Source organism: Nannospalax galili, unplaced genomic scaffold, assembly GCF_000622305.1.
Source record: "Nannospalax galili isolate Female #2095 unplaced genomic scaffold, S.galili_v1.0 scaffold286, whole genome shotgun sequence".
Classification (NCBI taxonomy): Eukaryota; Metazoa; Chordata; class Mammalia; order Rodentia; family Spalacidae; genus Nannospalax; species Nannospalax galili.
Window position 1 is genome coordinate 3,688,173 of NW_008359442.1, and position 24,204 is coordinate 3,712,376.

Sequence of the window (24,204 nt, forward strand, 5' to 3'; positions counted from 1 at the left end):
ATGTAGTTACAGCTTTATAACATATTCAATAAAATTTTCAGAGCAAAGATACATCTCTTTCAAAAGTGTCTCTAAATTTTTAGGTTCATGGTTGAATTAATACAATTATACAATATTGAACTCAGTATAAACACTGTAAGATATAAAATTGAATGAGTTTTTTTAACCTTAATCCAGCACAAACAACTTTTTTTTTAAAAAATATTTTTTTTTAGAAGGAGCATATTATTACAGCTTTAACATGCCCAGTAACAGTTTCTAGAGCAAAGACACAGCTCCTTCAAGAGTGACTATAAAATTTCTAGGTTCGCTATTGAATCAATACAGTTATACAATATTGAACTCAGTATAAGCTCTGTAAGACATAAAATTGAATGAGTTTTTAAAGTTACCCTTTAAAGAAGATCTCCATTTCATTTTAAGATATGCTGGTTCCTACATTTTTAATGCTACTAACACATGTTTGTACATGTGTCTTTAATTTCTATGTACCTGATCATTACTAGTCAGAGTCAGTTACACTCAGATCCTTGACACTGGAGTATGGATATAAAGTCATCAGGTAGATTTCAATGGTAATGTTTGTCACCTCTATTAATTAGTATGATGTAAATTTCCATGCTTCTTCCTCAAATATAATAGATTTTTAAAAATTTGTTGATTTGTGTGTGTGTGTGCATGTGTGTGTGTGTGTGTGTGTATATCACACAGAACATCCCAAACCATCTTATTCAACTATACACCCGATTCTCAGATGGTACCCTCCCATAGCCTCCCTCCCCCCAACTAGAGCCATTATACTTTGTTATCCGTGCTACTATCCGCTGTGTGTGTTGTCAGCACCCCCAGCCATTCCCCACTACTTGTCCATCTGGTGAATCTAGTCAGCCTATCTAGAGGTCTTTGTTTTAGGAGGGTCAGCTGTTCCTCATCTAGCAGCAATGTTGTCAATATTCCTTTAGATAAGATTGGGGTCTGCTGTTTATTTTCCCAGTTCTATGCTGGGTTACTGTCATCTGGGAGTCCCTCGGGCCACCCTGGCCAACAACTCAAAAGAAGGTATCTCCTATCTGGTATTGTTGCTTGTTATGTAGCCTTTAGCTATACATGAAGACTCTTAAAAAATTATATTGCCCCCTTTAATCTTTGGTTATACTTTCCTTTTGGGTATTTAAGGCCATACAGTTGGCCCAGATAAACCAGTTTATTTTTACTCTTAAGGTTGTTTGAGGATCTCTTCCTCAAGGGTCACATGGGCTTGGGAGGAGCCCCTGGCTCCTTTCTTTTACCAGTTCCACCTATGTGAAGATAAGTCAAATGTCCTGCTTGACCATGGCTGGCTTTTCTTGGAAGCATGGAGGAAATGATTCCTCTGTGTTGACCCTCCTCTTTGTAGAAGGGACGCTGGTTCATGTCCATCTGGTGGGGTCTCCTCGGCCTCCTTGACAAGAGGACAGGTGACCCACCACCATTACTGGACATTTTGGGAGATGCTCATAATCACCTGGAACTAGTCGACCTAGGAGGGCAAGGAGCAAAAACTGTCCTTTATGTCCCTCTGATCAAATTAGTATAGGCCTCAAAGTGTGCCTGTTAAACATGCAAGAAGGTTAGTTCCACCAGTCTGGTACTTTTAATTACTGTGTGCCATGTAGATAAATCTTGGGCAAAGACCGCCTGTTCTCAGATAAACCTTACCTAGACATATATTTCTTGATATGCTATGTATAATTTGTCAGTAGGTTGTTGGACTAATATGGTTCCCTCTGGTATTTAAAACTAGCTAGGCATGCCACCTGCAGACCTCTCTCCGGGGTAAGTCCATCACGCCCTCCGCGCCTTGACTCCCCCACCCCCATTCACCCTCCCATCTCCCCTGCCATTCTCTCTTCCGAGTTTGGGCCTTGCCCCATTCCTTGTCTTGGAGCCCCAGACACCTGGGGAACCAATACTGCTTCCTGACCCTTTTCATTCAGACCATCTTAGGGCCTTCTCTGGGCCCCAGGAGTACTGCTTCTGGGCCTGGCCCCAAACTCACCTACCTTTGCTTCCCTGGGCATACACCACCTGCCACAGGCCTCTCTCCCACCCACAGGCCTCTCTCCAGGGTAAGTCCATCGGGCCCTCCTCGCCTTGAGTCCCCCAGCCCCATTCACCTTCCCATCTCCCCTGACCTTCTCTCCTCAGAGTTTGGGCCCTGCCCCATTCCTTGTCTTAGAGCCCCAGACACCTGGGGAACCAATATTGCTTCCTGACCCCTTTCATCCAAACCAACATAGTGCCTTCTCTGGGCCCTAGGAGCACTGCTTCTGGACCTGGCTCCACCCTCAACTCCCCCTGCTTCCCTGGGCCTGCACCACTTGCCATCCTCTTTCTTGGACTTGGGAGCTGACCTTTCCTCTTCCTGATCCTTTGCATCCAGACCAGACCAGCTACTCAGTGCAGTCCCCAGGAGTCCTTGGGGCCTCTTCCCACCCCATCTGCCTTTGCATCTCTGGGTGGCATGGCCACCAGCTGTCCTAGACCAACATCTTTTCTGGTCCAGGCTCCCAGACCAGTCCAACGCCCAAATTCCTGAGGCCAAAATTGGTCCTGGAGGGATCCAGACCTTAGGAGAAAGCCTGAAGTCATCTGACCCTCATCTGAACTGGGCCTCTGTGGGAACTCCTGAAGACAAAATCAATCCGGCCATTCCAATACAAAATGAAGAGAGAGAACCGGAAGCTTAGACTAACTAGCTTTTCATGCCCAAAAAGTAAACCACAAAGACACATAAAGTTCACAAAAAGAAGTAGACCTAAACTTGAAGGCCTGAGTCTCACACAAGAACCAGAAACTACAAAAGAAATTCACATGTCAAAATCACAGAGAAAAAATACTAACATGAAAAACCAAAATAACATATCCACACCAAATACCAGTAATCCTCTAGAGGAGCACAATGAGAACCCATAGAGACAATGCAGGACATGGAACTCAAAAGAACAATGATGAATATGATAAAAGAATTCAGTGAATTTAAAGAACACACAAACAAGAAATCAAAGAACTGAAGGAAGATAGGGATAAACTTCTGAATGAATTCAGAAAAGAGTTAGAAATATTGAAGAACACTCAGGCTGAAATGAAGAAAGGAAGTGAGGCACTCAGTAAGCCAATTAGAAAAAACAGGAGAAAGCTTCAACAACAAGATGAACGAAGTGAAAAACAGAGTATCAAAACTGAAAGATAAAGTGGACGAATTAGACCACTGAAGCAAAGATTATGAAAAATTTAAGAAATCACAAGAATGGAATATGCAGGATTTGTGTGACACCATAAAAAAGATCAAACTTACAGATCATAGACATACAGGAAAGAGAAGAATCCAAAGACAGTGCCATGGACCAGATCTTAAACAGAATCATGGAAGAAAATTTCCCAAAATTAAAGAAAGACATGCCCATACAAATACAAGAAGCATATAGAACACCAAACAGACAGGACCAGAAAAGAAAGTCTCCACGGCACATCGTAGTAAAAACGCTACACATACAAAACAAAGAGACAATTCTGAAAGCTGCAAAAGAGAAACAAGTCACATATAAAGGAAAACCCATTAGGATTACAGGGGTCGGGGGGTGGAGGGGGCTGAATGAGGCTGGGGGAGTCAAGGTGCAGAGGGTGCGATCGACTTGACGGGAGAGAGGCCGGCAGCGGGGATCATAGAGGCCCAGGGAAGCAGAGGGAAGTGAGGGCAGGACCAGGCCCAGAGGGCTCCTGGGGTCCTTGAGAAGGACCTGAGTTGGTCTGGATGCAAAGGATCAGGAAGCAGTGGTGGTTTCTCTGGTATCTGGGGCACCAAGACAAGGAATGGGACAGGACCCAGGCTAGGAGAAGAGACAGTGGGGGAGATGGGAGGGTGAATGAGGCTGGGGGAGTCAAGGTGCAGAGGGCGGGATCGACTTTACCTAGAGAGTGGCCAGCGTGCAGGCCCAGTGAAGCAGAGGGCAATAAAATATTTTTTTAAATCCAGACAAAATAAAACCCAAAACAACAAAAAAAACCCAAACAAATAAGTAAAATAACCACCTAGAAGTAAAAGAGCTGGCTCATTCATGAGTGCTCTCATTTACCTACGTTTCTTCGATCTCAGGATGATTAAGGAAGTGATAGGGAATTTGCATTAAGAGGCTTCTTTCATGACATTCCAGAAATAGAAGGGGCGCTAAGCCTCCTGGTAATACAGATCTTGAAGAAGGCTATTATAAAGATAGCATCAGACTTGAGAATGCTTTTTTCCTGGTGCCTCTCTTGCCTTGTTTTACCCGTTTATTCTTCTTCTAGCAACTCAGCAGTAAATCACCTCCTTACATGTTTCCTGATTGATGGTTTCTTTTCAAAAAAACTTTTTAACGTTCATTTTATTATTTATTTATGTGTGCACGAGTAACTCTGAGAACAACCTGAAGGAGTTCAGTTTCTCCTTCTGCCATGTGCGTCCAGGGGATGGAACTCAAGTCACCAAGCTTGGTGGCATTGTCTTTCCCTGCTAAGCCATGTCACCAGCCCCCTCCCCTCTCCTCCCCTCGCTCCCCTCCCCATCCCCGTCTCCCCTTTCTTTTCCTCTTTCCTTCCCCATCCTTTCCCTCCTTCCACTCCTTTCCCCTTGCCATTTCCTTCCCTCCCCTGTTCTCCCGTCCCTTCTTTCCTCCATTTGCCTTCTTCCTTTCCCTTTTTCATCTCTTCTCTCTTGTCCTCTCTCCTCTCTTCTTTTTCTTTCTTCTGGGGATTAAACCCAAGTTTTTCATGCTACGCACGTGCTCCGCAACAGATACATATCCTCAGCCTAACCTTGAGCTCATTTTTTAGCCCAGTCACAACTTGAACTTTAGAGCTGGGATTATAGGCTGGTAGCGTCGGGCCTGATTACTAGCCAGCCATTGCTTCCCTCCTCTGTATATTGGCCACATCCTGATATGTGGCACTTACTTTGCAACTGGATTATGTTTCTGATTTTTAAATTTACATTCCTTAAAAACAGGACAATTTTCATGGTCTATGCATTTGATCATAAAAATAAATTCTCAGGGCTGAGACTGTAGCTCACTTGTTAGAGTGTTTGCTTGGCATGTGCTGGGGTTTGGTCTCCAGTACATATAAACCGCATAAGCACACCAATAATCCCTCTGAGATACCGACTCAAAAAATAAAATAAAATAAAATAAAGGCATAGTTTTGATATGGTTAAGTAGTAGAGTGGCCTAAGTGAAGACTGAAAGATACCTCAGTGTGGGTAGGTGCTTTCACTTATGATCCCTGTTCATTTGACTTAACCTCTTCAGTCTGCAACTTTAAGTTCCAATTGTGTGCCAAAGGCAAAAGAACTCTCAGGCCTTGTGGAAGCTTTTCTATAGGGAGGCACCTAAAATTTTTGCTGTTTATATTCATTAATCCTTTAATGAGTCATTTAAAAAAATCTCATCTGGCCATGTATCTTAACACTTATTTGAAATCTGTAAGTTAAAAACGAAGTGAATAAGCCAGGTGTGGTGGCACATACCTTTAAAATACTAGTACTTGGGAGGCAGAAGCAGATGGCTCTCTGTGAGATTGAGACCAACCTGTTCTACATAGGGAGTTCTAGGCCAGCTGGGGCTACAGGGAGGCCATGTCTCAACCCTGCCCCCCAAGAACAAAGAAACCAAAATAAAGTGAACCATGTTCTTTTGTGCCAAAGAGAAAGGCTGCAGGGTCATAGCAAACTTTATTTTTTGTTTCTTTTTTTCTTACGATTTATTTTTTAGGGGCTGGCGAGATGTTTCAGTGGTTAAGAGCACGTCCTCCTCTTCAGAGGATCTGGCTTCAGTTCCCAGCACCCACATGACAGCTGACAACTGTAACTCCAATTCCAGGGGACACAGCTTTCTCTTCTGATATCTGTGCGTGATGCTGCATGCATGTAGTATACTTACATGCAGGCAGAACACTCAAACACATAAAATGTAAATAAATAAATCTTAAAAAATATGTTTATGTGTGTGTGTGTACACATGCACATGCATTTAGTGTCTGCAGGGGCCAGAAGGTGTCAGATCTCCTGGACCTGGGTTTGTAGGTGATCATGATCCACCTGATGGGAATGCTGGGACAGAACTCCAGTTCTCTGTAAGAGTAGCAAGCACTCTTAACTGCTGAGCCTTTTGTTCTAGTTTGTTCTTCATTGATGTGACAAAATACTCTGACCAGTACCAACTTGGGGAGGAAAGGGTTTATTTGTCTTATATCTCCTAGGTCGCAGTTTATCAGGGAGCCCAAGGTAGAAATTCAGGGCAGGAACCTGGAGGCAGGAGCTGGAGCACAGGCCATAGAGGAATGCTGCTTACTGGCTTGCTCCCCTGGCCCCTGCTCAGCCTGCTTTCTTATGGAACATAGGCCCACCTGCCCAGGGGTGGCACCACTCACAGTGGGCTGGGCCCTCCCACATCACTCATCAAGAAGATGCCCCTCAGACATGGCCACAGACCAGTCCAGTAGAGGCAATTCCCCAGTTAAGGCTCCCTCATCCCAGGTGTGTCAAGTTGACACTAAAGCTATCCAGCACACCATCTCTCCAGCCAGAACCCTTTAAAAAAATTTTTTTATTATTTTTATTTTATGTGTATGAATGTACTGCTTGCATGTGTGTAAGTGCACCCGTGTTGTGCAGTGCCTGAGGAGGTCAGAGAAGGTGTCAGATCCCCTGGAACTGGAGCTGCAGATGGTTGTTAAACACCGTGCGGGTGCTGAGAATTGAGCCCGGGTCCTCTGCAAGAGCAGTCAGTGCTGTTAACCAATGAGCTATCTCTCCAGCCCCAGAGCCCCCCTTTTTTAAGATAGGAAAGACTTGAACATATTTTTATAGAGTAAAGTGTTCTTGTATTTTAAAAATTGTATTAAAGATTCTGAAATAGAAAGGATAATTTATGTAATGATATTTCATATAGACAAGAGGGAGATAGGATCCGATTCAAAGATGCCCATTCCTTTGAGTTTGAGAAGAGCGATGAAGGTACAGTGGGTATAGGTCAGTGTGTAACTTAGGGACTGGAGATTCAGAGAAAGCCAAGCAAACATTCTGTGGTTACTCTGAAGTAGGGAGTAAAGTCTTATTAGAGAGATTGACATGACAGCTAGACAGGGGATCTGGCAAGCCAGAATGGCTATAGTGGGAAACGGCGAGTCAGGGGCAATTTGCTGAGAAACCTGTGGACTTGGTCATGCCGGGAGTCATCTCTGTTCATTCTGTTATGTACGCGTGTCCAGCATAGCTTTGTTATTTATTTGAGGATCTTTATTGAATCAGCATGATGGTCTGTCTTGGCCACCAGCCTGTGCTCTTTGGAAAGACCTGTGTTAACAGGGCTTGCCTGCCTTTCCAGACAGGGGCTCAGCTACCCACAAAGCATTCCTGCTTCATCGTCTTTGCTAGAGGATGAGGAAGATGGCCAAAGAAAAGAATGTAGCCCTATCTCAGGCTGCAGCATCCCCTAGGTCACAAAGTAGTAGCACCGGGGAAAGAACAGCAGCTACTAGGTTATTATTACTAATGGGATACAGGCCCTATTGGACCGTCTTAAAGTAGTTCTAAAGGCAATTAATTAAAATGACTTAATCTTTCAGTGCCAAACCCCTCAATCACACAGAAGCTGTTCAGAAAGCAGAGCAAAATGATGTTTGTTTTTGTCCCTTGACCGAGACATAGGCCTTTCCCCTCTAGGAGCACCTGGGAGTATGGATCACGCAGGGGCTTCCAAAATGTGCGGAGAGGAGCCATTTAGGTGGGTCACCCCCATATGTGTCCATGGCTGCCTGAAGGACTCCAATCCAAATGCAACAACCCTAGAAGGAGCAATACCTTTGGAAGGCACTGGGCATTTTGGCAGATGAAAGCATATGGGGAAAGAGGGCAGTAAGTCTTGAAAAGAGAGAGCATTGTTAGTAGAAATGCAGTGGGGAAATGCTTACATCGATCCTGAGGATTATTAGAGCAGGTACAGAGGAATTGAAGATGTAAAATGAAATAATTGAGAGATGAGCCTATATAATCCAATCTAGATATAAAAGAAACAAGAAGGGAGGGGCTCTGACAGACTCTGGGCGAGAAGTCAGGGAATCTTCAGTCTCAGCGGTGTTGAAGATCAGATGAGCACAATCTGAAGGATGGGAAGTGTATGTCAGAATTTAAAGATAGAAAAGCATGGCTCTGAAGTGTTGTAGAATTACAGAAATACTAGAATTGTCTCAGATTATGGAAGATGAGAACATTCTATTTAAAAGTTGGTCAAAGAAATTATTTCCTAGTGAGGTTCGGTGCTTTATGGACAAGAGGTGGGGAGATGCATTAGTTACCTTTCTGTTGCTGTGATAAAACACTATGATCAAGGCAACTTATGGAAGAGTTTATTTTAGCTTAAGGTTCCAAAGGGTTAACAGTTCATCATGGTAGAGAGGCAAGGTGGCAGGCATGATGGCAGAAAGCAAAAGCTGAGAGCTCAAATCCCCAGTGGCAAACAGGAAGCAGAGAAACTGGAAGGCTATGAACTTTCAAAGCTAGCCCCCAGTGACGTACTTCCTCCAGCATACCTCCTTAAAGTTCCATGAGTTGAAAGTTGAAACCAGAGTTGCACAAAGTAATACCATCATGGATGATGATGAAGATGATAATGATTTTGCTTTAAAAAAAATTTTTTTTTTTTTTTGGTTGTTGTTTTGAAACAGCCCCAGCTGGCCTGGAACTTGCTGTGTAGACCAGACTAGTCTTAATCTCACAGAATCACCTCTACCTCCAGAGTGCTGGGATTAAAGATGTATGCCACTTATCTGGCTCAGTTTTTAAAAAACATGATCTTTAAAATGTATTTGAGTGTGAGGCCAGGTATGGTGTAATCCCAGCATTCAGGAGACTGAGACAAGAACATCACAAGCTCAAGGCTAGCTTGAGCTATATATTGAAACCAACCTGTAGCTATGTAGTGAGACAGTGTTTCAAAAACAGCAAACAGAAAATAATACCTATATATGAATCCTTATAGTACTTTATAATGAGATCAGAGTGACCATGTTTTAAATTTGTGCAACCAAAAGTTTGTTCATTATCTTAAGGTAATATATAAGAGTTCTTACGCTGGATGTGGTGGTATATGCCCTGTATCCCAGTCTTCAGGTTGCCAAGGCAGGAGAGCTGTGAGTTCAAGACCAACCTGGGTTATGTAGTTAGGTTCTGCCTTAAAAATAGGCTGGAGTGGGGCAGCCCCTCCCCAGAGGTGGGGGGGGTTCTGTGCCATCCTGCACCGCACCATGCTGTGGGCAGCTATGGAGCGAGCTTGAGGCCCGGCAGAAGGAAAAGAAACACCTATCTCTAGACCTAAAGAATCTTGGGAGTGCTTGAGGAATTGTGTAGGTGCTTCAGTGAAGACATATAATTATGGCGTCTCCCTGCTAATCATCACCATCTGTTCTCCCCGATAAGCTAGAGAGGGTGGGTCAGGGGAGAAGGAAAAGAGGTCGGCATGAAGCTAAAGCAACGAGTCCTGCTGTTAGCAACACTCCTTGTCATCTCTATCTTCACCAAAGTTTTCCTGATTGATAACTTAGATACATCTGCTGCCAACCGAGAAGACCAGAGGGCTTTTCACCAAACGATGAGTGGCTTGCAGGTGGAGTTGGTACCTAAGCTGGACCACACCCTGCAGTCTCCTTGGGTAATTGCAGCCCAGTGGGTAGTGCCCTGGGAAGTGTACCCTGAAGAGCCTCCAGAGCTGGGGGCAATCATGCATGCCATGGCCACTAAGAAAATCATTAAAGCTGATGTGGGCTATAAAGGGACCCAGCTAAAAGCTTTACTGATACTTGAAGGAGGACAGAAAGTTGTCTTCAAACCTAAGTGATATAGCCAAGACTATGTGGTAGAAGGGGAGCCATATGCTAGCTGTGACAGACACAATGCAGAGGTAGCAGCCTTTCATTTGGACAGGATTTTGGGTTTCCATCGAGCTCTCTTGGTGGTTGGCAGATTTGTTAATCTGTGGACAGAGATCAAGCCTGTTGCCACGGAGCAGCTGTTGAGCACCTTCCTAACTATAGGAAACAATTCTTGTTTTTATGGGAAGTGCTATTACTGCCAAGAAACAGAGCCAGCATGTGCTGATGGAGACACAATGGAGGGATCCATCACACTTTGGTTTCCAGATGTGTCGCCTCTGCAGAAACATCGACACCTCTGGGGCAAATTGGCCAGATGGGAATATGATGAGAGCTACTGTGATGCTGTGAAGAAAACATCTCCCTATGACTCAGGCCCTCATCTCTTGGGCATCATTGACACTGCTGTCTTTGATTATTTGATTGGTAATGCTGACCGCCATTGCTATGAAAGCATTCAAGACGGTGAAGGTGTGAGTATGCGTATTCTTCTTGATGATGCCAAAAGCTTTGGGAACCCGTCGCTGGATGAGAGAAGCATTCTTGCCCCACTCTACCAGTGTTGCATCATTTGGGTTTCTACGTGGAATAGACTGAACTACCTAAAGAATGGAGTGCTAAAGTCTGCCTTAAAATCTGCCATGGTCCATGACCCCATCTCCCCCATGCTCTCTGATCCTCACTTGGGTGCTGTGGACCAGTGGCTTCTGAGTGTCCTGGACACCATGAAGCAGTGCACTGAGCAGTTTTGGATGGACACTGTGCTGGTGGAAAACAGGTTGCCTCTCTCCCACTTGTAATTGTCAATACAAAATAAGTGAAACTTGTTTTTACAAGTATAAACAGCACAGTCAATTCCAAATGGCATGCAAGGCCGGGAAGTGGCCAGCAGCAAGCTGTGGTGGCAGAGGACAGAGTAGTCTTGGAAGCACTTGTGTCCTCTGTAGTGGAAGTTAAAGCAAAGACTACAAGTTTGAGAGCACAAGCCTTGTCTGTGGAATCACCTTCTGACTCCTCAGCATTTCTGGCAGCACACCAGCTTTGGTCAGTCTTTATTCCCATGGCAAAGGATGAACAGAACAGTGACATTTGGATAGGGGAATCCTGTATTGCTTCCAGAGTGTGTGTTTTGAGTGAACCTTGCAGTTCTTTCCCGCACCTGTGAATTTAAACACTGCAATCTCTTTTGTCTTTTTCTTTTAACCATGACCAAATTGGAAAACTTACTGCCTCTTCCAGAGTGGCAGCAAATAAAACCTTTCATTCTGTTGATCAAAAAAAAAAAAAAGCTGGGAGGGGCACTTGGGTGTACCTCAGGGTTTTTGCCTAGCATGCCTACTGCCTTGGCTTCAACTCCTAGTACCACAATACAAACAACAAACCTACACAAAATAAAGAGAAGAGAGTTCTTGAACTTACCTTGAACTTCAAGATAAACTGTGTACTTTACTTTTAAACAGTGTTCCGAATTTTTTGACTGTTGAGGGGATCAGGGGTGATAAATAGTTGTGAGTATTCTGTATTGCTGTATTGCAACATCTTTCTGTTCATTTAACATTTTTTATTTATTTTGAGATAGGGTCTTATTCTATAGCCTAGGGTGGCCTCAAACTCATAATACTGTCTCTGCTGGGACTATAGGTATGTGGCAATATGCCTTGGTTCACATAGCATTTTGTAAGAATTCTTTTGGTTTAAGGAAAAGAAGTTTTTTTGGTCTTTTTGAGACAGGGTCTCCCTGTAGCCCCAGCTGGCCTGGAACTTAGTATGTAGACCAGGCTGGCCTCAGACTCACAGAGATCTGCCTGCCTCTGCCTTCCAAGTGCTGGAACTAAAGGTGTGTGCCACCATGCCTGGCTGAAAAGAAAACATTTTAACTCAGTGAAAAAGTAACTGCTTTCTGGAAAAAAAATTTGCTGTGTGGAGATGATTTTGAAAAGAACTATTCCTATTAATATGTGATTTTCTTGCCAAAGATAAACTCCCATTGACACACTTGGGAACAGTTTTCCTGGCTTTTATACATTTAATACAAATGTAGAGGTGTAAAACCTTTTAATTAGGGGCTGGAGAGATGGCTCAGCGGTTAAGAACACTGGTTGTTCTTGCAGAAGACCCGGGTTTGAATCCCAGCACCCACATGGCAGCTAACAACTGATCGTAACTCCAGTTCCAGGGATCTGACGGCCTCTTCTCCTCCGTGGACATTGCACGACACGGGTGCACTCACCTACATGCAGGCAATACATTCATACACATAAAATAAAAATAATAAATAAATTGAAAAAAAACCTTTTAATTAGCTTACAAAATGATTGATATTGGGAGGAATAGAAGACAGACAGTGGGTGACTTCAGTACCCCATACTTTTCAGATTATTTTGACAGAAATAAACAGAGAAACATCTAAGTTAAAAGACGTCATAGGCCAGGTCTGGTGGCGCACATCTTTAATCTCAGCACTTGGGAGGCAGGGGCAGGCAGATCTCTGTGAGTTCGAGGCCTGGCCTACATAGTGAGTTCCAGGTCAGCTGGGGGCTACAGGGAGACCCTGTCTCAAAAAGACCAAAAAAAAAAAAAAAAAAAAAAAAAAGTCATAGATCAAATTGATCTCATTGCATCCAAATGCTCTACAGTACACATTCCTGTTTCTCTAAAACAGATGATATAATCAGAAACAAGGCAAGTATTAACAAATGGGAAAATTAAAATAATGTATTCTGCTTCATCACAATGGAATAGACTAGAAATCAACAGCAAGAGAAACTACAGAACATACCCAGGCTCTTCGAAATTGAATCACACTACTGAATCATTAATAGGTCACCAAACAAATCAAGAAGGAAATCAAGAACATTCCTGCAGTAGAATGAAAATGAACACACACCTAAACCTATGAGAAGCCAAGCAAGAGCAAAGTTTATAACCACAAGTACCTCCATTAAAAACCAGACAGGGCTCAAGCAAATAACATAATGGTATACTATAGGACTTTGGAAAAAACAAAAACAAGCCAAACCTAAAGTCAAGAGGCAGAAATAAGATCAGGACAGAAATAAATGAAATGGAAATTAAAACAATACATAGCATCAATTAAAAAAAAGACATACCTTAAAAGCTTATATTTCGTTCATTTGGAAAAATCTAAAGAAGATAGTATTTGGCCTACCAATATTAAACAAAGATGAGATAAACAATTTAAACATCTTTAAGAAGCAACAAAAAGGGGGTAGCTGGAGAGAAGGCTCATCAGTTAAGAGCCCTGACTGCTCTTGCAGAGGACCTGAGTTCGATTCCCAGCATCCACATGATGGCTAACAACCATCTATAGCTCCAGTTCCAAGGGATCCAATGCCTTCTTCTGACCTCTTTAGGCATTACACAACACAAGTGCACTTACACTCATGCAGGCAATACACTTGTATGCATAAAATAAATAATAATGAAATGTTTTTTTAAAAAGAAGCAACAATATGGTGAAGCTGTAATTAAAAAAAAAATGTCCCAACTAAACATAATCCTTGCCCAGATGGGGTCACTGATGAATTCTAATAGAGCTTTAAAGAAATAATACCAGGGCTTCTCAAACTGTTCTATAAAATGGAAAAAGAAGGCATGTTACCAAATAGTGTCTTTTTTTTTTTAATGAAGCCTACACTATAACAACAAAAAAGTATAATTCAGTCTTCTTGATAAATAAAACTTCTCAAACAATTGCAAACCAAATTTAAGAATACATCAAAGATACAATTCACCATAATCAAGTTGATACTATCCTAGAGATGCAGGGCTGGTTCATCATGTGCAGATCAATAGATGTTATATATCACATAAATGATCATAAGGGCAGATTATCACATGATCATCCCTTCATGAAGAAGTCCTGAGAATCAGAATAGGAGGAGCATACATTAACATCAGAAAGCTCTATATGACAGGCCTATGGCCAACATTATAACATGGGGAAAATCTCAAAACATTTTCACTAAAATCAGGAACAAGACCAGGGTGTCCTTTTTTCCTACTCAATATAGAGCTTGAAATCTTAATAAGAACAGTAAGAGAAAAAGAAGGAAGTAAAAGAAATACAAATAGGAAGGAATCAGAGTATCCTTATTTATAGATGATATGATTCTGTACATAAGACTCCAAAGCCTCCTCCAGAAGACTTTTGGATCTGATAGTCAACACTCAGTGACGTGGCAGTATGCAAAATTAACATACAAAAATCAGTGTCTTTCCTATATATACCAATAACAAACACACGGAGATAAAAACCACAGAACCCATTCACAATTGCTTCAACTAAAACAAAGAAAAATCCCCCCATGCAGTGGTTTGAATAAGAGTGTCCCCATAAGCTCCAAATATTTGGACATTTTCCCCCAGTTGGTGGTGCTGTTTTGGGAGGTTTTAGGAGGTTGTGGCCTTGCTAGAGGAAGAATGTTACTGGGGTGGGTGTTGAGAGTTCTTAAGCCTTGCCAAATTTCTAGTCTCACCCTGCTTCTTGTTCCTCCTTGAAAATGTGATTGCTTGGCTGTCTGCTCTGGCCACTTCTGCTTCCATGCCTTCCCACCATGACAGACTGTAAGCCAAATAAATTCTTCCTGCTCTAAGTTGCCTTGGTAATGATGTTTTATCACAGTAACAGAAAGGTAACCAGTATACCCCACCTTGGAAAAAACCTGTCCAACAAAGTGAAAAGCCTCTACAATGAAAACTGAAACACTAAAGAAATTAAAGGAAACACTAGATGATTGGAAGACCTTCCCATGCTTGTGGAGAAATTGATACTGTGAAAATGGCTATACTACCAAAAGCAGTCTACAGACTCAGTGTAATCCCTGTCAAAATTCAATGCCACTTTTTACAGAAACACAAAAAAATTAATCTTAAAATTCATTTGGAAGCACTGGGTAGTCAAAGCAATCCTGAACAAAAGAACAGTTCTGAATATGGTCAGCATTTTTTATTTCATGTCATGATACAGAACCATAGTTACAAAACTAGCATGGATCAGTCACATATTGCTCAATGGAATAGACTAGAATAACCAGACATAAACTCATACAACTGCAACCATCTGATTTTTGGCAAAGATGCCAAAACCATACATTGAAAAGAGAGCCATTTCAAGAAATGGGGCTGGCAAAACTGAATATATATATACATGTAGAACAAAACGAGATCCCCATCTCTCGTCCTATACAGAAAATCAAATCCATCTGGATTAAAGACCGTATTGTAAGTCCTGAAACTCTAAAACTGATTGAGGGAAAAGAAGGGAAAACACTTCAAGGTATAGGCATAGGCAGGGGCTTTCTCAGAGGGCTCTAGTTTATCAGGAAATAATATTAACGATTCACAAATGGCCCTTGGAAATTTAAAAGTTCCTGCACAGCAAAAAAAACAGTTGCAGAGGAGACAGCCTGTAGAATGGGAGAAAACCTCTGCCAGCTATACATCTAGCAGATATTTAGCATCTAAATCATACAAAGAACTAAAAAAAACAAAACACTAAATAAGAAATCGAACAACTCAGTAAATGGGCTAATGAATTAATGAACAAAAAGTTTACAAACTATGAAGATGAAGTATAAGTGGCCAGTGAACATGAAGAAATACTTGACCTTGCCATCAGAGAAGTGCAAACTAAAAATAAATTGACAACAAATGGTGGTAATGTTGCTGGTGGGAATGTGAACTATTCTAGCTACTATGTAAATTGGATCAGTATGCATTTGTTAGGAGAAGCTTAAGTGACTTGCTACCTGACACTATATTGTAACCACATAGCCATTGTCATTTATGATGCTAGCCAAATGCTGGACTCCAAGTGTAGGAGCTGTGAAAAGTCCAAAATAATTCAGTACATACTCTCAACCACGGAAGCCATCAATTACAGGTTTCAGAAAGTCTTTTCATTTTGTGAAAAAAGAAAGCTGTAGTCAGCTACTGGTTCAGATTTTAATTGCATTTTGGTTTTTCTTCTAGAAGTACAGTTAATAAACAGAGGTAACAACTGTATAGAGCTGAACTGAGGAAGCCTTTCATCTCTATATTACTAACAGACAATACCATGCTGGTCAGTGACAATTTTAGTTTAAGATGCTCATTAATACCATTTATAGCTATATATGTGAAATTTCAAAGCATGCAGTATTTCCAGACATGTTGCCACCGGAGTGAGAGATCAAGCTATGCCTTGTTTATAATGTATGATGTAATTAATATTAAAAAGGATACAGGATAAAAAGGTATCACATTAAAACTATATTTATACTGGGTATATTAGCTCATGCCTGTAAATCTCAGTATTTGGGAGGCTGAGGCAGCATGATCCCCTGGGATTCAAGGACAGCTTGGGTTATATGAGTTCTAGGACAGCCTGAACTGATCCTATCTCAAAACCAAAACAAAACAGCGTCTGTGTTCTTAGATTATGGCCCTGATTATAGCCTAGAAATGAAGCCTGAAACCGTGACGCAGTACTTTCAACTTGTATTTCTGATCCATTTATTTTCTAATTAGAATATTAAATGCAGTTTATCTTAAGCTCTATTAGCAGACAAGCAATCTTTACTTTTTCACTTCTGTGTAGTATTCAGATCAGTTTGTTACATGTACCAACAGAGCAATCAAAATATATTCCCCAAATCTATAGATTCTGGGAATTTTTATTAAAAGCAAAAGTACACACAATGAACCACCCCCTCCCATTTTTTTTAAAGATGAAAAGCAGTTTACTAGAAATCTATGAGGTACATTTATAGGTTTTACCTGGAAAACACACACACACACACACACACACACACACACACACACACACACGCGCGCGCGCTCTCGCATGCATATATACTTGTATTTACTTACATAAATATAGTAAGTTATATAAACTATATATCACATAAGACTTATACTGGGGGACTGGGGCACCTATGTACATGCAGACAGAACACTCATATACATAAAATAAAAAAAAAGAACTAAAAGGGTCCTCTTAAATAAAACCCTAAAACCTTAAACTATTTGAATAGAAGTTACATAGTAAAAGAGTTAGGAAAATACGATCATATATTTGAGATGCCATAATGTTTTGAGTGTACTTTTCTACCGAAATTTTATTTTTGAATACAAAATATATTTTAATTTTTTGGTTCATTTATTGAGACAGGGTCTCCCTGTAGCCATAGCTGGCCTAGATTCACTATGGAGATGAGGTTGACCTCTAACTCGCAGAGATCTGCCTGTGTCTGCCTCCTGAGTGCTGGGAGTAAAGATGTGTGCCACCATGCTCAGCTTTGAATACAAAATATATTAACTAGATAATTAACCACTGTTATAGTTAATGATTTTAGCTGTCTCCTTTCCACTAAGTTTTCAGTTGTGTTAGGTAACTATGAATTTTAACCCAGAGTTATCACTCAGATGCTATACATGCAAAGTGATAAACATTTTGAAATGAACAAAAATTGGATTTTTTTCTTTTTTTTGTCTTTTTGAGACAGGGTCCCCCTGTAGCCCCAGCTGTCCTGTAACTTACTACGTAGACCAGGCTGGCCTTGAACTCACAGAGATCTGCCTGCCTCTGCCTCCCAAGTGCTGGGATTAAAGGTGTGCGCCACCACACCCGGCCAAAAAATGTTTTTTTTAAAAACATTTTTAAGGGGCTGGAGAGGTAGCTCAGCGGTTAAGGACACTGACTGTTCTTGCAGAAGACCTGGGTTCAAATCCCAGCACCCACATGGCAGCTAACAATTGTCCTTAACTCTAGTTCCAGGAGATCCAACAGCCTCTTCTGTCCTCTTCGGGCATTGCATGACACGGTGCATTTACCTACATGCAGGCAATACACACACATAAAATAACAAATAAAAATATTTAAAAAAATAAAAACATTTTTAAAAATTAACTTTTATTTTATGTGTCTGGCCTGCATGTATGTAGGTGCATTCGTGTCATGCAGTGCCTGCAGAAGTCAGAAGAGGGTGTTGGATCCCCTGGAACTGGAGTTATAAAGACGGTTGTTAGCTGCCATGTGGGTGTTGGGATTTGAACCTGGGTCTTCTGCAAGAGCACCCAGTATTCTTAACCGCTGAGCCATCTCTCCAGCCCCTGAAATAAACAAAAGTTTTTAAACTTAAGTTTTATTTTTTTTTCAAAATCCCATCTCTTTTTTTGAGACAGCATCTCACTATGTAGCTGGCTGACCCAGAACTCTCTATGTAGGCCAGGTTGGCCTCTGCCTTCTGAGTGCTGGGATTAAAGTCACATGCCACCATGCCTGACTACCTCACAGTTCTTTTTTTTTCTTTAAAGTAAATTTTTACAACATTTATACAATATATTTTGATCGCATTTAGATCCCCTCCCCTATCAGAACCCCTCTTATACCCCCCCTACCCGCCAGATTTCATGTGCTCTGTCATATATTTTAAGACCTACTAAGTCAAGTTTGTATCCCCAAATGTCCCTTGGGGTGCATCCATCCACTGGAGCCTGGTTAACCTATCTGGTGTCACATCCTTAAAGAAAACCAACTCTGTCCCAGGAGTTAGCATTTGCCAATTGTTTCTCAACTAAGGTTGGGGTTTCTTACCCATTTCCCCTTCTGTTCTCTGAGTGTACCACTTACTACTCTTTTTGCAACAGCTGCACAGAGAGTGTCTGTGAAGTGTCTAGCCTTAAGTGACACACCTACAATGTAGCCTCTACACCTAAGGCTCAGGGAACATAGTGGAACAGGGGGCAGAGAGAATACTAATGCATCTCTCAACTCTCACCAGTGAAGCTTCCCCATGAAACAGATGGCGATTAACCTGGAAAGCCACAACTGGCCAAAGTGCAGAGAATAAGAGACTAGTGTTTATCCGTAAATAGAACACATATAGCAAACCTCTGCCTCCCATGTCTCAGGGACCATTTTGGAAGAGGAAAGAATGGGTGGATGACCACAAGAAACCAGAGACAGCTGATCAATTACTCATATGAACTCACAGCAATGGTAACAGCATGCCAAGCCATGCAAACTCAAGCCCTTACAGTTCTTAATCCATTGCACTTACTGATGCAAATTCATACTGTGCCACAAAATAACATGTATGTCATATGCTTTCACTGTATTTTCTTCAGCCATTATACCTACACTACCCTCATGCCAAATTTCAAAATCTGTCCCAGCTGTATTTCTTTGATTCCTTTGCATTGCTTTCTGCATCATTGGTATTCATTTGACTTCTGGGTACTCTGTCACCATTATGCTTCCATCATTAATGTACTGTCTTTCAGGCTGGTTTCCATCCTTTTGTTCTTAATTACAGTTTGTTCAGCTTTTTAAAAACTCAAACTAAACATAAACTAAAATTTAAGATGATGACTTCAGTCATTTGAAAGAGTGAATTTGGGATGTTAGAAAATTAGTTTGCTTCAGGTCCCATAGGGTTTAGAATTGAAAGAACACTAGCCTTGACCAAGAGAGTTTCTCTAGAACGAGCTGTGCTCTTGATGTTCTTGCCTTTGATGCTCTGATTCCTAGTCATTGCTATGCTTCACAGAGGCTTAGATGAAATTTCCAGTACTAACAAAAGGTTTGATTCACATAAAAGCACTGACTGTTTTAGTACTTTTGGTTTGCATAGACATTAACCTCAGGAGTTAACACTTTTCCATTTGGAAAATGAAACTGCTATCATATGGTGGTTCTCAATCACATGGATGTGGATTGTCTTTTGGGAATTAGCCTTGGTTGTTATAGCTTTAGCAGATACTTGCTCACACCCAGAGCTTCGGGGTCAGATGGATCTGAGTTTGAACCCTGGCCTTACCACTTATTAGCTGGCCTAGTGTTCTTTGTAGACCAGGCTGGCCTTGATCTCACAGAAATCCCAGGTGTTGGGATTAAAGACGTATTCCACCATGCCTGTTTTAAGATTATCTTTAAATCTCTGTTTTCTTATAACATATGTATCTCAGAGGCTGGTGCTGGTGCTGGGGATATAGATCAGTGGTAGAGCTTGTGCTTAGGATACACAAGGCCCAGGGTTTAGTCCCCAGCACCAAATAAGTAAAAAGTATATATGTGTGTGTGTGTGTGTGTGTTTATACACACAAATTGAGAATATGTGAAGTGCATGGGCATATGGCATAGAAGGCACTCAGATACTCTCTTTTTGTGACAATTTTGAAATTCCATTTATGTCACAGATGGAAAGAGGAAAACTTGCAGGGTGCACATCCATTCACTGATGTGTTAGGTCTGGAGACTGCAGTGAAGCAGACTAATAGGGAAATCGTATTTTATTTTGAGAGTTTTCTTAAGTGCCAGCTGCTACTGTTAGATGCTTAGAATTTGAACATTTAATTATTATAGTTCTGGGTACTGACTCTGACCAGTTGAAGGAAGAGCAACCACATGATGACTATAGAAAATGTAAGGTATTGCTATTTCTCTTTCTCTCTCCCCCCTCCCCTATAGTGTATGCACATGTCTATGTGTGTCTGTACTTGCACACCTGCTTGTGTGCATGCATGGAAGCCAGAAGAGGAAGTCAAGTGTTCTATCACTCTCTGCCTTGTTCCTTTCAGACAAGGTCTCTCACTGAACCTGGAGGTAGGCTGGTGGCCAGTAAGTCTTAGTGATCGTGTCTCCATCTTCCACAGTGCTAAGGTCCCAGATGACAGCTGGCATGCCAGCTTTTTACATGGGGGTCTGGGATCCAAACTCCTAGCAAGTGTTTTTACCCTATAAACTATCTCTCCAGTGCACTGTTAGTTCTGTTTATTAAAATTCTGTTCACTGTTTTTGTTTGTTTCTCCAGCCTCCGTTCCGTGCCTAACACATCTTTGCCGTTTGAAAATTCGGTGCTGTCTAAAAGCAGAACACCTACGATCTGACAGTATCATCCGTCAGTTGCCCCTTCCCAAAACCCTGCAGAACTATTTGCTCTATGAAGAAGTTCTGAGGATGAATGAGATTCCAGAATTGGCAGCTGTTATTGATGGAGAAATCAGTGAAGCAACTTAACACAGTTCATTTCTTGACTCTGAAAAACATTGAAACAAAAAAGCCATGGGTACAAATTGTCTGTGATTTTTATAGTCATAAATGATGACTTTTGTTTGTGTGGTTGGTTAGATTTAGGGGGTAATAGTAAACATAGCTTACAACTGGGTTTCTCACAAACAAACAAACAAACAAACAAACAAACAAACCTGCCTCTACTTTACTTATCCCAGTTTATTTGAGCTTCACCACCAGTGTACTTTGTGCTGTAACATTGATTTACCCGAGCGTTACTGTGCTTTATTCTGCTGGTGGATTCTGATGTTGCTTCTGGTGCTGGGCCTGACATGTTTCCACTTGGGATTCATGGTCACCTGTGGGAGAAGTTAAGAATGGAATGCATAAACCTTCACTGAAGAATGCATAGCTGTGAGGTTGATTTGCTTATTATTGTTACTGTTTTATTTGGGACAAAAATCTTTTACGTTTATAAAGAGGAAAAGGTTTTCTACTTTGTCATGTTCTATAGTTATTTCTTAATCCAGTCATTTTAATGAAGCATTGATGGGCGGGCATCGCCTTTTCACATGTAAACTCAGGGGAGGTTTTTTAAAAAGAGCATAATCATATTGCTGGATCTTACCCCTAGTTCTTTCCTTTATACTGTGGAAAAGTATACTCCATTTTTCATCTGCAAAGGCAAGAACACACATGAACTCAAGGGCACACTCAGTTAAAAACAATTTTAAAGCAGTTTTAGAAGCATTTTACAACACTTAGAAAGTTAATAAGGAAGCTGAGGGGTCATTTGTATAGTACCATCATTAAAGAAAGAAAGAAAAGTGCATATCGCAGCTACTTAGTGTTAAATGCAACAGTCAGGCTCCATTCAGTTCCAGAATAAGAGAACAGCTTTGCTCCTGTGAATCATTAATAGCCAATTCTGTTAATATGATATTTTTCCTTTTGAATGTCTGGATAGACTTTCAGACCATCCATGAAAGAAAAACCTCAGAATCCTAGGTGAATAAGGCACTGCCTCATTAGTGTTTACAATTGTTTTATCTAAATCTAGAGTCAGGAAAAACGAAACACAGGATGAAGTCAGTGGGCTAAGAGACTGGGAACCAGCCTTTGAGAGGAAGGTGTTAGGCAAAGACAGGTTTCCAGGGCATGCAAGTCCACCTCTGACCTTTGACGAAGCAGTGAGAGGTAGACTGAATGAAGATCCGTTAGCATGACTGAGCTCATTCCTCACATTAGAATTGATGTGGAATGTGGGTGTACTGAAAACCAGGTGCAGATTCTGGTAGTTGAGTTTAATAAAGATGTTTCAAAATTTCATGCACTGTGTAGTATTTTTAAAATATTGTAACTTTTTTTTCAAACCCTAAGGTTTGAATTTTTATTTGTTTAGGACCAAGTGTACATAGAATGATTAAATTTGACAATGTATCTTTTAATGTATTTTGTTCATGTTCAAATATAAAATAAAATCTCAGTTTTCCTTAGGTTATCATTAAGCTCTTATTTTTAAAGATTTGAAAGTCAATACAGATGTGGGGCTGGAGCGATGGCTCAGGGGTTAACTGCTCTGTCAGAGGACCTGGGTTCAGTTCTTAGCACCCACATGATACTGTCCTTAACTCCAGTTCCAGGGGATCTGACATCCTCTTCTGGCCTCCATGGGCAGTACACACACATGATGTACTTATGTGCAGGCAAAACATTCACACACATAAAATAATAAATTTTTTGGGGGGCATTATAAAGATTTTTATTACTGCTTATATCAGTAATAATTAGTTATGTCTGCTTTCACAATGAGGCTAGAGAGTGAACTAACACATCACAGATAGCAGAAACCTTGCATGCATGTATATGATTTATATTTAGTACACTAATCAGTATTGTGCATATTTAGTAATAATTTAGGGCTCCCTTGGACCCCTCTGTAGAATATTTACATAAACTAAACAAAAAACACATTTGATAGCACAAAGCATTGTGTGACTGTAATTATCAACAGTATCTGTCAATTCAGTTATAGTTACAGGTGCACACTACTTAGTCTAATTCTCACAACCTCAAAAGCAGAAGAAATATTTTTTCAAAGTTATTTGCTTCAAGTCATATAAGAAGTCTGGGACTACGGGTTGCCTAGCTGGTACGGTGACTGACTTCCAAGCACAAGGATCTTAGTTCGGTCCCCAGAACCCACATGAAAACTGGTGTATGCTTGTAATTCAGTGCTGTAGACACAGAGACACAGGGATGCCTGGGGCTTACTGGCCAGCCAGCCTAGCTTACTCAGTGAGTACCAGAACAGGAAGAGACCCTGTCAGAACATGGATTGAATTCTCAAGGAATGATGGCTGAAGTCGTTCTCTGGCCTCCACATGCATATACATACGTATACATACACATGCATGTACACACAAGCACATCCCACACACACATTTAATAAAAAGTCTGTGAGCCAGACAGGATTTTATCTCCTCAGAGTCTGTCTTTCTCATAAATGTAAATGCATGTTAGTTGCAGTCTAGTGCAGTTGGTTCCCTGGTGTGAATTTTACAAAGAGAAGTACTCTGGTTTAGGTTTCATCTGAAGCTGTCTTGCTGCGGGAAAGAACGAGACTGCCCCTTTCCCCACTCAATACAAAGGCCATGGATGTAGTCATTGCGTTGATCTGTATATGTTTACAGTCTCTAAAACATACACTTTACATTTGTATATAGTAAAAACATTACTCTTTTGGTACACAATTCTGTGAGTTTTGATACATGCACAGAGTCCTGTAACCAGCATGCCAGTCAAGATACAGAATGTTTCCCCAAATTCTCTTGTGTACCTACTTTGTATTCAAACTTTCCCTTCACCCCTAACCTTTCCAACCTTTTCATTTAGTTTTTCTCATCTAAATTGTCATATAAATAGAATTGTGCAGTATTCAGCCTTTTGAGTCTGACTTCTTTTTCCTAGAGTAATTCACTTGTGATTCTCCCTTATCAGTGACTGTACCAATAGTCTAATCCTTTTCATTGCTGAAGTGAGCGCCTTTGTTTTTAAATATTTCTTAATTGAGTTTTTGTGCATTTCATGTAATAAGATCTCAATCAAATTTAATCACCCTTCCCCATCTGTGCCTTCCTCCATAACCTCTCTCCCATTGGATTTCATGCATTCTGTTATATATGTTAAGTCCTTTCTGGTCAAGCATTTGTACCCCAATGTCTTTCGGTGCAAATTCATCCACT

The 24,204-nt window shown here is 41.1% G+C and overlaps 1 protein-coding gene and 1 pseudogene across 5 annotated transcripts in view; both read left to right on the plus strand.

The window, feature by feature from the left end:
- Asb3 (ankyrin repeat and SOCS box containing 3) overlaps positions 1–21,939 on the plus strand; it is a 148,027-nt gene extending 126,088 nt beyond the window's left edge. For all 4 annotated transcript variants that reach the window (XM_017795581.2, XM_008823021.3, XM_029558623.1 and 1 more), the window contains one exon: positions 20,760–21,939. In XM_017795581.2, the coding sequence (XP_017651070.1) occupies positions 20,760–20,965 (206 nt within the window). In that variant the 3' untranslated portion in view covers positions 20,966–21,939. The remainder of the gene's footprint in view (positions 1–20,759) is intronic.
- Positions 9,531–11,431, plus strand: LOC103725719 (annotated as a pseudogene). The gene has a single exon (XR_001872171.2). The product of XR_001872171.2 is annotated as a glycosaminoglycan xylosylkinase pseudogene (transcript).
- Positions 21,940–24,204: the final 2,265 nt, after the last annotated feature.